This window comes from Balearica regulorum, chromosome 8 (assembly GCF_011004875.1).
Source record: "Balearica regulorum gibbericeps isolate bBalReg1 chromosome 8, bBalReg1.pri, whole genome shotgun sequence".
NCBI lineage: Eukaryota > Metazoa > Chordata > Aves > Gruiformes > Gruidae > Balearica > Balearica regulorum.
The window spans coordinates 29,983,293-29,995,992 of record NC_046191.1 but is presented as its reverse complement, the minus strand read 5'-3'; the positions used below and the strand labels follow the sequence as shown (position 1 = coordinate 29,995,992).

The following is a 12,700-nucleotide window of genomic DNA, read 5'->3' as shown; positions in this document are numbered from 1 at the left end:
CTGTGCAAGAGCACGTCATTTGATGTGGAAGCAAAAATACCTGCAAAAGAATCTCAACCTACTTAACGTATAACAAAAAGCATTGCTAAGAAAATTGTATTTAAACCAAGATAATATTCACTACTGTTTGCACAGTATCAGGCAAATTAGCTAGAACTCCTGAGTGTTTTAATGTACTTTGGTAGCTATACGGCTACAAAATCCACTTGTTTCCCATGTCTTCCGTAAAACAAACCTTAGCAATAAGACAAACTTAAACTAAATGTGCAATTCAACTCTTTGTATAGCATGGATATCACCTATGCATGTTAAAAAAATTCTTTAGTCTGCATAGCTGCTGCTTTGTATCAGCATATAACGTGGTTCTGCGTTTAAATAACATGGCAGAAATCTTAAGAGCCAGATTGAGCTTTCCCAAAACGCTTCCCATATGACTATTTCATTAGGCAACGACAGACTGAAAGCAACACCAATAATTTTGTAGAGGAAAGCACCGCAGTAGCGAGGTCGCAACTAAACGTAGTCAAACATCAAGGTACTCCTTCCATGCAATTCAAGCACACAGCAGTTGTTGCAGAAGTTACTTGAGAGGATGCATTTTCTCCTACCTTTGAAGTATTTAATAAAAAAAGCATAAAAATAGCCCCAGTGCACTAACCCTGCCTCTTAAATCTTCTGTGCTTTGCTTGGATAACTGCTGCCAGCTTGGCCGGCTTCTGCAGCAGTTTCTCAAGCCAACAGCACATCAATTTTGCTCAGCTCCAAGTCACAGGGTGTTCACAAACAAAGCACAGGACAGGGATTTGTCTCGGATATACCGAGTCTCAGCAGACAAACGGATGGGGATGATTTTCACATCAATTAGCCAGTGCAGAGAAAGAAGAGAACAAAGCCAAACTGAATGGATGCGCTACAATATTAAGCTATACTTCTAGGCACAACGTTTGCAGCTGTAATGGCTGTATAGCAATGAGAGCCGCTCTAACTTGTGGCAAGTGCTTTATTACTGGTAATTAAGAAAAGATATATATAGAATGGCTGCATCCTCCCATAACAGCAAAAAACAGCGAATGGAAGGGCCATTGTTGCAATTATACAGGTAAACTTCAGGTTTGATTTGGAAGTCAAGCGCTTTCAGGGCTCTGAAACAGCTGGGGAAGTTTTTCTAATGGGAGTAAGCCTGTAAATCCAGAAGTATGTGATCCTTCTACAAACCCATCTCCCCCCCCGTCCTTTCCTTGGCAAGCTGGCACCAATTTGGCACTTGCTGTCTCAAAAGCATGAGGATCAGGGACTAAGCGAGCATCATTTCAGATGCCTTTCATTAAAGTTTTGGCAAGGGCTTAAATACTGCACACAGGTAACATGTTTGTTTACTGGGATTTCTCCAACAATTAAAAATAAATATTCTCTATCTACAACCTCCACAGCCCTTGGCACAAATTACAAAAGCAACTCATCTATATGCTTTTGAGCAGTTTCTGGTTTGTTAAAAGTCAAAGAAATAGTCTTCTCAAAAAGGCGACTCCGCAGCCATAGTCCATTCCTTATTTCGTTAGTCCTGCTGACATATGTAAGAGAAACGGGTTGTTCTAGTCCGTGCCACTTCTAAGCGAATGCGAGCTATTCTGCTGAACTCTTGGCAATTTAGACACAGTAAATGGAAGCTTGTACATGATTACTGTCATTAGATTCTTTAATTCTAAATTGAAGTTTATTATATCCAAACTGTTAGCAGGTATGCTGGCTTGAATGCTGTACACGAAGATCTCTATTTCTTGCGGGGAGAAGACCACTTATGCTTTGAAAGTCGCCAAGTGCATCTATCTAAACCCCAGAGACTCCTGTTGCCCCTTCCAAAATCCTTTTGCTTCAACTAAGTCGGCCCATCCCCATTTTACAATTTTATTCTTCATTTCTTTTCTCCTTTCGCTAACTTATTTCAGGTTTGCGCAGAATGAGGGGATACAATTAGATACAGTACTAATGCATCACATAGAAATAAGACCTAAACACCTTACAACCTCAGCCAAGCCTTTGTCGTAGAAGGAAAGGCTGAGCCTAGCGTCTTTGCAGTTTAGCACGAGACTATTTGGTGCTCAAGTAGATTTTGTTTCATAACAAGTTAACTCTTTGTACGTATCCCTGCTGCCATTTTAAATTTATGTGCACTTACATCAAAGGATTGACAGCGTGCGCTATGTTCAGAGGGCTAGGAGAGGCATCTTTTGGCTATGGCAGGATGTATTTATACAGTAACACTAAAATAGTTAATAAAAGTGACAAGATTATGCTTGCATACACTTCACTCTACCAAAGGCTCAGTCTGGGTTATCGCTAGTCTAAAATGGGTTCTAAAACTTCAATCAACCTGCATGATACTGGAAAATAAGCTACCCTGCAGACTGTGAGGAACACGTTTGGATACCAAACATTGGTCATGCTTTCAGGTCCCCAACATAACATGAAAGAAATATTTCTTTCACATTTTTCTTTTTAGTACACTAATTTATTATATTTTTTGGACCAGTTAGGGTCAAGCCTAAGGAAGCCAGCACTTGCCAAAAAAAAAAAAAAAAAGTTCTTGCTTCCCTGTTTAAGCATTTGCTGGGGTAAGCCAAAAATCACTGAGGCTGTGAGAATTTCCTCCACGGGGGAATCTTCCCATGAGCCCTTCACAGGCAGGCAGGGTTCGCAGCTCCTACCTCTGCTGAAGCAATTCCACTCTCTGCAACAGCCATGTGCTAGTACCCATGAGTTCAGAAACAGGACCTCTCTTACATCAGGGACTCATGGATAATTCCCAAGGAGGATGTCACCTGGCAGTTTTCAGATCTGGCTCTAAATATTTATGTTGTTAGAGCACAAAAGTATTTCAGCCATCTTTCACCAAATATTTTGATTTTTTTTTAAAACCCCCCAGTTTCTTTGGCTGAAAACTCACACAGTTGTTGCTTGAACACAAAGGAAGGTACGAGCTTCTGAACCCTGCTAACTGTGAAAGAGCATCTTGCCCTTGGAAATGAAGCAATGCTAACACGATATTATTATACACTTATTGCAAGCATGTGATCCCAAAAATGAGCTTTTATTAATGAAAGGACTCCAGCTGCATTCTGTGGGACTGCCCTGGACATTTGCTGGTGATCGGCAGGAGGAGGGACGGAGGTCAGTAATGGCACTGTTGCAGCAACTACGTGGCACATGACAGTTTCAGTTCATTGAATTTATGATGTGAAATTCCAACCCTGATCGTGAACACCCTCCCTCCTCTCCTCTGAAAATTAATTCACATGAATTCCTGATTAATAATAAAAGGCTCTGCTATCAGCATTCAGAGCCCCAGCCGGGGCTGTCATGGCTCAGAGGGCAGAAATCTGCTTAGAGCTACAGGAGAACCCAACTGAATTTGTGGCGTCTCAGTCTATGAATGTGTAAGCACTTCATCTGTTCACCAAAACACAATGTGCTGGAAAGCAGCGGGCAAAAGGAGCTGTACGTACGACGGGCCACGAGCAGGGCTAGGTGGCAGTATGCAAGCATCGAAACCAAGGCGACAAAGCTGGTACCACAACATTTCCTGAAGGATGAACAGGAAACTGTCCACATCCAGTGTTTACTTTTACCAAGAACAGGATTGAGCCAATTCACAATTTTAGACACTCCTTTTTCTTGAGGTTTCTGGCAATGCCTGTATTAGCTCCCTGTGGGGAAATGGAGTTTTTGAGTTTGATGAGCAGAGAAAGACTGGAAGATGTCACTGTTTCCGTGAAGCCGGAAAGCCAGTGTCACTCATTTGCCCTCCACCCGGGAACAATGAAAACCTGATGGCATGGCAGAAATCTTACTTCACCCGTGAACAGAGGTCATCGGTCAAAAAAGCCATTTCCCTCACTTCCTACTTCTATTTGACCACATTTAGTGTACAAGGTGGGGAAAAGGGGGGTGGATTCAGAAGATCTTATTCTGCAAGCGGCTGCTGGCATTGCTGAAAATAACACAGAAAGTTTCTGATATGCTACAGCATCACAGTTAGTGCATCCACACTCGGAAGGCTATTTTCAAATAGATTATCCCTGTCTCTGTGACCAAGTGTTTGTCCAACTGTTGTAGTACCTTGTTATAACAATCCTAAGCAGGGAATTTTGAAAAGGAGCAGCAGTGAATTAATACACCAAACAGTTAAAAGATTGATAGTCTTCATCTTTCTCTCCATACCTCCTCATCTGTGACATTCACATCCACTTTTTTTGATCGAATGGCTTTGGTTACATGGTCAATGTTGTTTTCTCTGCAGTAATCAAAAATGTTCTTGTCCTCTTCCCTATTCAGGAAACAAAAGCAAAAGAAAAAGCGTGTTACTGCACAACGCAAAGGCCTCATGCACATCCCATGCTCTAATTTTCTTAAGACATTTCAATAGCATTACTGGACTAAAACAGATGCCTAGTATTGCACATGCAGAATAATATGAGTTTTTTCCAAGGTAAGAGACAGAAGACTCTGGCTCCTGGAAAACAAAGGTTGTTTTTAAACAATATTATGCCAGGGCAAAAGTCAGCTTACTCCTGTGAACGGGCACAGGAAGTCTATAAAGTTAGCCAGCAAAACCCACCTTCAAGTCCTGGTATAAATCACTGCAATCCCACAGAAGAGAAAAGGCTAAAGCTGCTCTTCTCCCTGCTATACAGACCTGTAGCAGCCACTCCGGGTCAGACCAAAGACCCTTCCGATGCCATCCATCTCGGACAGTGGCTACTAAGGGTGGCTTGGAGAAAAAAGCAGAAGAAACAGGACACACGCAAAGCAATCTGTTCCCAATTGGATCCTCCCAGCTTCAGAAACTCAGTGGCTTAAGGATTTCTTTAGCTAGCAGTGGCATCCAGATGAGCAGATTTATCAGCCTTTTCCAGGTCCTTTTCCCAGTCTATTCTGCTCTTTAACCTACTATACTCTTGGCCTCTCTAAAGGACAAGCTCCACAACTTAGTATTCTATGTGTGAAGGGGTGAACAGTAGGCAAGCACTTTCTTTTGGTGGCTTTAAAACAGGTGCCTGCTATTATTGGGTACTCTTTGGTAAGTAATTGTCCAGGGATTTGTGAAAACTTTGGTGTTTGTCTTGGAATCTGACCACGGGGCTTGGTTGGTTTTGTTTTTGGGTTTGGTTTGTTTTTTTTTTTAAGTATTTACCAGCCTGCAGGTGACCCAACTGCAGTCCTCCCTTTAAGACAAAGCTCGACTGTGATCTCTGCTCAGAGCAGCAGGCCAGCGTATGCAGAGGGACCAGACGTGTCTGCACTGGGACGCCAGTGCGTGCTCGCTTAGGTCTGCTTGTGGGCAGAAAGATCAAGCTGTGGTGTCACAGGTGCTTGAGTTACACCTACAGCTTCTTCTAGAGCTAAAAGCAATACCCTGGCTTCAGACATGGTAAAACTTCTGTTCTTATCACCTAACCAAACAGAATCTCTAATGAAGTTAAGGCCTTTCACAGATTCTTAAAACAATACAAAATATCTTTGTACAAGCTTTTGACTGGAGCTACAGAGCTTCGTGGAAGTTAAAGCAGCAAATATTAGGAATCTTTAGCAACAGGCCAGAGCAGAACCAAGACATTTTTATCTTGCTGTAATAAATCTCATGCTGGGAAGTTACTGACACCAGTATTGCTGAGAAAGTACAACTCCCCTACTGTCTGTGCTGGTATGCTGGTGGAAAGTTACTTATTCCAATGGAAAGGGGGCTATGCCATACTAGCACGAGGCACCTTTACAGTAACACCTTTAGGTATAGATACACTGATACAGCTGTGTTGCCAGTAAGGAGTAAAGAAAAGAGGTCATGGGTTTTCCAGAAGTGAACCAAAAGCCCAGACACTACCCTCTCTGGTTTTCAGATGAAAACCGTGGCTCAATCAGCGTTGCTCTGGGACTCGGCAGCTTCAAAGAGTTAAACACAAAATAGTTGCCTCTCAAGACATCCCCAGTTTTCAATTGCCTTAACTTAAGACAGACTGGATGTTCAGCAGAACTCAGACCTGACAGCCTCAAAGAAAATTCCTTGTAAAAATTCCTGGAGCAGGTCACACCCAGTAGGGAGGTCGTTCTGCCGTGGGCCTTTCGGGCAGGAGAGAGAACAGCCTCTGCAATGCAACAGGGCAGTTCGAGAACCGATCCCCCGGTGCTAAAAGGCGACAGTACTCCTCCTGTTCATCTGCACTGCTCTTGAACCTCACAGGCTGAACAACATCAGAGCAAGGAAAAGTAAAATCTAAACGTTATTTCCATTTGAGCAGTGGGTTACAAAAGAAGTGATGCTCTCTGACCTATAGTCCCCAAAAAACAATACCAATGCCACCAAGACTACGTCCCCAGTTCCCATCAGGACAGGCAGAGCTCTGTGACACAAGTTTGACTTCCAGTCTAATTATGACACACCTGGCTTACTAAGTTACACTCTATTTTTCAGATCTCAAGCATCTGTTTCCTTCTTCAGTGCCAGTAAAAGGTGGGAGAAAAGTGCTGATATTCAGCTCCTGCAGTAAAGTGGTGCTTTCTCCAAAGAAGTCACTTCTTCTGACCTCTCTCTCATGTTGCTCCTTTAATAGCTCCTTTAGTTCACCTGCACATCACCCCATGTCTTTGTACCCAAGCAGTCCTTCCTCATAGCTGACTTGCACCTTTCCAGCAAAGGGATGGATGCTGCACAAGATTTTACACTCCATGTATAGGCCTAGGGACATCACAGAAGTCTTCCAGTTTCTTAACCAGTCTCTCATGAACTCATTCGCTGGAGGTCTTGTCTGTACACTACACAAGCTCCTGGGAAATAGATCACTGCATGCTTTAGATGCAATTACTTTGAAATCTGAGGAAAAAAGAATCTCACGGCAGGATTAGAAAAGGCAAAAGCTTATATTGCTCGAGATGGAGCTTGACAGATTCATGATGGAGGTTATGAGACATGCCTGCCCCCACTAACAAAGGCTGATTTGATATGCCAGGAAGTCCCTCTAGTCCTACCTTGTTAGTCCAACCTCTCAAACGCACCCTTGGCTGCTGAAAGCAGCCGTTCGGAGGAAGCTGCTGTTCAGGCGACACTGCACAGTAACTTGGTTCCAGCAGCATTTCCCCCACTGCGTGGCCACACACACTTCATTTATTACAAACCACTCTCTTCCGTAACGCCAAAGCAGAGCCCAGTCTCTCAGTGCTAAAGAAGTCCACAGCCATCCTCAGTTACTCCTGGATGGTTTTCTGCGTCACAACCACGAGCTCAGGCTGTGCCCTCCATCCCTGGAGGCAATGCCACCCAGTCAGCCCGGGCACCGGCGTTTCCACGTGCTGCAGAGCCCCGCCGGACCTCACACGGCAGCACCAGAGGTACCCGAAGGTACGTGGCACCCATAAAGCAGCTGACTGTGCTCCCCGGGTACCATGCTGCGGGCTCTGCACCAGCAGAGAGAGGGCACGTTAACACTGACATACCAAAACCAGGCAATCTTCCTACTGCAGCCTCCAGACAAAACTTCTACAGTTGTTTTTTTTTTCCCCCGAGGATATTATTATCTGTTAGGGGGAAATGACCTGACACAGCTATTTGGATATGATTTAGCTTTTCTGGAATAACCAGCTCTGCAAATGCTCTATATATCCCCCTTCCAAAAAACCACTCTTCTTTCAGAAGTGTCCACAATGGAATTAATCCAGAATAGCAATTTCCCCACCTGAAGATAAGGTTTTGGGAAATTTTATCTTTCTACTCTGCATTTATTTCTCAAGCTTTAAACCATTCCTCTGCCTCTGATGCCCTCTTTAAAAAAAATTAGCATATATTATCTTCAACTTTTTGATAAATATTAACCAAGAAAAATGAGCCCTTTCCTGAATAGATTCAAGGGAAGTCTATACAATCGTAACAAAGACATTTTACCTGCAAACAAAATAGTCACGTGAAGCTGCACTCCCGACATTTAAAACAATTTGATCTAGTCATGTGCCAAAACCAGAAAGGGAAGCTGAGAAAAGAGCTCATAGGAGTTAAAACCAGATTTTTTGAGGAACCAATAGTAGGGAAAAAGCTCCACTTGAAAGGTGTGAATGGAATAAAGCCAAGTTACTGTTATTTGCTGACTTTGCATTCAAAACCACACAGGACAAATAAGAAACACAGCTTGAAAACCTTGCAACTCAGGTTTCCCCCCTGCCTTCCCTTTATTTTACACACGTGTATGTGTACATACTGAATAATCCCTCCTACAAGAAAACAAAAAAGGATGCAGTGTTTTTATCAGACTGGTTCCAAGCAGGAATTTGCACTCCACATAGAACTGGTAAGAGCCAGCAGCAAGGCCCAGAAACTGGTAGAAACAGTCTAAAACCAGACAGAAGCACATCAGAAACACAAAAGTGACACTGCAAAGACATTGCTCACATAATATCGGAAGGGGGGATGGACAGGTGGCCACAACCCATTGCACTTCCATCAGTATTTTCAGGAAAATCTCAATTTAAGTAAAAATACAGCATTCAAGACCTCTTCAGATGGGAAAGACCATTAAACTCAACCTCATGGAGATGCGCACAATTATTTAAAACTTGTAGTTAAAAGGAAGACTACGATGCGGTTTTGTTTCCACGTCAGATTGTGTGATATACAAGCACCGGCTCTGCTGAGCTAAAAAGGAGTCTTCAAATCAGCCACCACTTGACTGTCAGTGAAAGCAGTGAATATGTTTGTTTCTTGAGGATGGCCAGAAGGGTTTTCTCTGCTCCCTTGCTGACACGTGTTCAGCCCCCAAAGCTATTATCTTCTGCTCTCCCCCATCCCCAGTAAGAGATGCTAACTGATTTAACGTTGAGCTGAAGCGTATCTGTTGCCTGCAGGTAGCACATGGGCAGCTTTTTCCATCCTTGAATAAAAGCACGTGGAAGGACTTAAACCAAGCCATCTCTTCCCCAAGCTTGGAACTCTTCACAAGCCTTCTTCATAAGCCATCCAAAACACACATGTTGAGCCAACAGTTTTTAAACATCTCGTGGAAAAGATCTGCCACCGGTTAATCAGTCTTCACTTTTCACCTGGAGTGCTGTAAACCTATTTGCTTCCTAAACAGCCACCAAGACTGCCACGAAAAAGGGCACTGAAATGCAGATATTCCACCCTCGCGCAGAGAGCATCCTCCACATTTGCCCCATCCCCTTCCTCCCCCCCTTGCAGGTTACCTCCAGCACAAAGCTCTGGGCAGAGGGCTGCGATCGGGTGCTACTTTGGGCGTCCTCTCTCTCTCTTTCTCTCCCCTTTTCCCGGGGCTGGTCCAAGCCACGTCCCAGCGGACCCGCTGCGGAGCGGCCCCGGGTGCCGCTAACAGGTGGCTTCGCCCGTCTGCTTGGCACGGCGCTGCCGAGCGAGCGGGAGCGCGGTGGAGCGGAGCAGGCAGCGTGCGGGGAGCCAAGAGACACTAGCAACACTTACTGTTTATGTCAAGGCCCTCGGCCCCCAAGGGACCCATTTTCACATAATCTATAATTATCTCTTCGCTTTAATCGCCTCGTCACTTCTGAGGCTCTCCTGGGCACAGGAAGAGGAAAAGCTCATTAACTGAACCTTTTCTCCTCTCTCCAGCCACCCATAGCTTTTAATTGCTTGGTGTTGTTATTATCTATCAGTGCAACTGGGATCATTTTCATAAGAAAGGGTGGTGGGAGGGAGGGAGGCAGGAGTGGGTCCCTGAGGTATGCACCACAGACAAACCTTTGCTTTCTCAATTATTTATGCCAGCTGAGGTTTTACAAGCTGAATAAATCCATAACTCAAGTTTATTCTGAGCCGGCAGGCCGTCCCGGGGGAAGTGTTGCCCACTTGCCGGCACGCTCGCGTGCCGTCCTCCGAGAGCAGCCGGGACATAGCGAGACATGTGTCATCCAATTCCCCACCCGTCGCCGCATGCACTTTGGTAGATTAGCGGCAGCACCGGCGAGGAAGCGGCCGAGCAAAGCCCAAACAGGAGCCACCACTGAAGGATGCTCTCTCCCAAAGGGAAGGCAGGCCTGAGCCAAGCCGCCCCTTTGCACAACAAAGCAAAACCCCAAGGGTGGTCGCTCCGGGGACAATAAAAAGCAAGGGAAGCAATAAACTTGGCAATCATCTTGAAGTCAGATACTTGCCCGCTGAACATCACCAAAAGAGCATCCATTTCTAAATAACACTGACCTGAAAAAAAACCCAAACCCAAACCCCAGCTGCCTGGACCCGCAGGTGTTTTGTTTGAGACGCGCCACGGCTGAGCACGCCGCAGGCCGCTCGGGCTCTGCACAACCAGGAAAGCTCTTCTGCAGGGATTGCACAGCCCAGCATTTGTGCGACCGACATCTGTGGCACAGCCACCAAAACGCACGCACAATACCAGCGTGAGCCTGTAATTCCCAACACAGCAAGAACGCCGGCTCCCGCATCTCCGTGCTTATTTCCAGTGCCGGCGTTCCTGAATGCAGGGCTGGAAAAAGAGAAAAAAACCCCAACCGTGCTCCGGAGCGCTGAGTTCGTCTCAAAAGCCGTCGCCGCTCCGAAGTGGCATCCTTGCAATGGATGCTGGAAGCAGCTCTTTAAAATTCAGCAGCCTTTGTGCCTGACCACACGCAGCGACCTCTGGTATTTTCTGCCAAAACAGTTCATTTGTCTCGCACAACAACTAATCAATTCCCGAGGCCATCCATCACGGGGGCTTGCGCGAGCTGGCCCGGCAGCAGGGCCAGATGGCGGCTGCGTTAGTGGGATTAATACAATTCTGATAGATTAAACGGCATCAGGCGGGCTCCCAAATCTGAGGGGTGCCTGCTCCGCACCCCAATCCTAAACGGAGCTCCGCTTGTGAACAGAGTCACTCCCAAGCATTACAGGAAAGGGTGGAAGTTTCTACCAGAGAAAGGCTTCTTCAGCATCCCTCGGGATGGCAGGAGTGTAAAGCATAGCTCAGGAAGGCCTCCGGGCCGACCGGTGGACATCATTCCCACCCCGGCATGCCGAGGCCACGTGGAAGTGGTCCACGGCAGAGTGCAGGAGGGCTCCTCCAGTGGAAAGGGAAAGGGACACGGACATTTGGCAACATTATTTTGCATTCTTCATCTACCAAATCAATGGTTTTGTTTGCTGGAAACACTCATAAACTACCTCCCCCTCGCCTCCGCTTTAAAAAAAATACTGAAAAATAACTTTAAAGTTGAATTTCCAGTGCTACAGTATTTTTGTCATCTCCCTCAGTTCATGCCTTAGATTAGATTTATAGTGGTGACGCATCAGTCAACCTCATCTCACTGCTCATTTCCCAGGTTTGTGAAACTGTAATTATAGCTATTTGATCATGAAAGAGCTCAACTACTACTGCTTTTGTTCTGATAATAAGACCAGAAAAGAGACACAAAGCTTTATATAGCAGTAAAAAAAAAAACAACCAACCAAACCCGCCACTATACCCAGCCTGAAATCACAGATAATTTCTAAATCCTTCCTTCCATGGGAACCTCCAAGTCCCATCATCAGTCACCAGCACGCATTATTTTATGTAATGCCTGGAGTGAGATAAGTGATTTGCAGAGAAACACAGAGGCAGAGCACTATGCTAATACATACTGCAACTGCTCCCCATTAGTCACTGGGGGTACTTGAGCTCTTTATTGCCAGGGTTTATTAATGACTCCTAATTGATGACCAGTGCCCAGCACCCCAAAGTAAATAACTGCTACGCCTCATTAGCTCAAGAGACCTTCTCCTGATTTCAGGATTGATCTATGAACACACAAATTGCACTGATTTAACCGAATCTCCTTCTAAATTGATTTAATTAGATCGGTATAACCTGTTTCTATGGATGCTTTTGAATTTATTTTGGAATCAGTGCAATGTACTTCTGTGAGTCAGGCTGACCATTTTTCTATCTTCTTCTCAAAGCAGAAACATCTGAGATAATTAGTGATAAGGCAAAATCAGCCCTGGCACCATCCCAGTTCCTCTTACTTCTGATCCACTTGACTTTCGGGTAGGGTATGGTTATTCCACTTTGTCCAACATTTACAGATTTGCACCCTAAACCCCAAGCATTTAATTCCACAAAAGGAATGTGAGCATTATGGTAATTTACTGCTGATGGTAAACTAGTGGTTTACACCATTTAAAATAAGATCTCTCATGTTCCTATTAAACAGTGGCAGCTTGGAGGAGGTTAATCATTTGTTAAACTGTTCAAAAGCTTCTGCTACGAATAAAAATAAGTCAACCTGCTTAGGAGAACCTTCAAAACTCTGCACCTGCATTCTTGTCTATCTCCTGGTATAAAGTGAGGGTGGGAAGATGCCGAAATCCAGATAAATTAGACAGACTTTACCTGCCTTCGCATCAGCACAATCCTAAAGGGTATATGGTAGGCTGTGTTTGGCAGAGTAATGCCCGCTGAGAAATTGTTTTCAGCAGTCTGTCAGAACCCAGATGAGGGGTGATGAGGACTCAAGTTTTAGTTTTTAGTACACAAAATAAGATTATTTTTTTTTCTTATTCCGGGCTTCCTTAATAGGATAAATATTTTTTAGTTAAAGGATCATATCAACAGCCCTGGGAAAACAGAGACTAAAGTGGTTTGATTTATATTCCAATTTTTGCAGGCTTGTTGTAAAGCTTCAGTAAGGCCTACCATAGACAACTGAGTCAATA

The 12,700-nt window shown here is 44.7% G+C and overlaps 1 protein-coding gene across 2 annotated transcripts in view; it reads right to left on the bottom strand.

The window, feature by feature from the left end:
* Positions 1 to 12,700, bottom strand: part of ACBD6 (acyl-CoA binding domain containing 6) — an 86,157-nt gene that overhangs the window by 44,619 nt on the left and 28,838 nt on the right. For both annotated transcript variants that reach the window (XM_075760391.1, XM_075760390.1), the window contains exon 5: positions 4,219 to 4,324. In XM_075760391.1, coding sequence (XP_075616506.1) covers positions 4,219 to 4,324 — 106 coding nt within the window. The remainder of the gene's footprint in view (positions 1 to 4,218; positions 4,325 to 12,700) is intronic.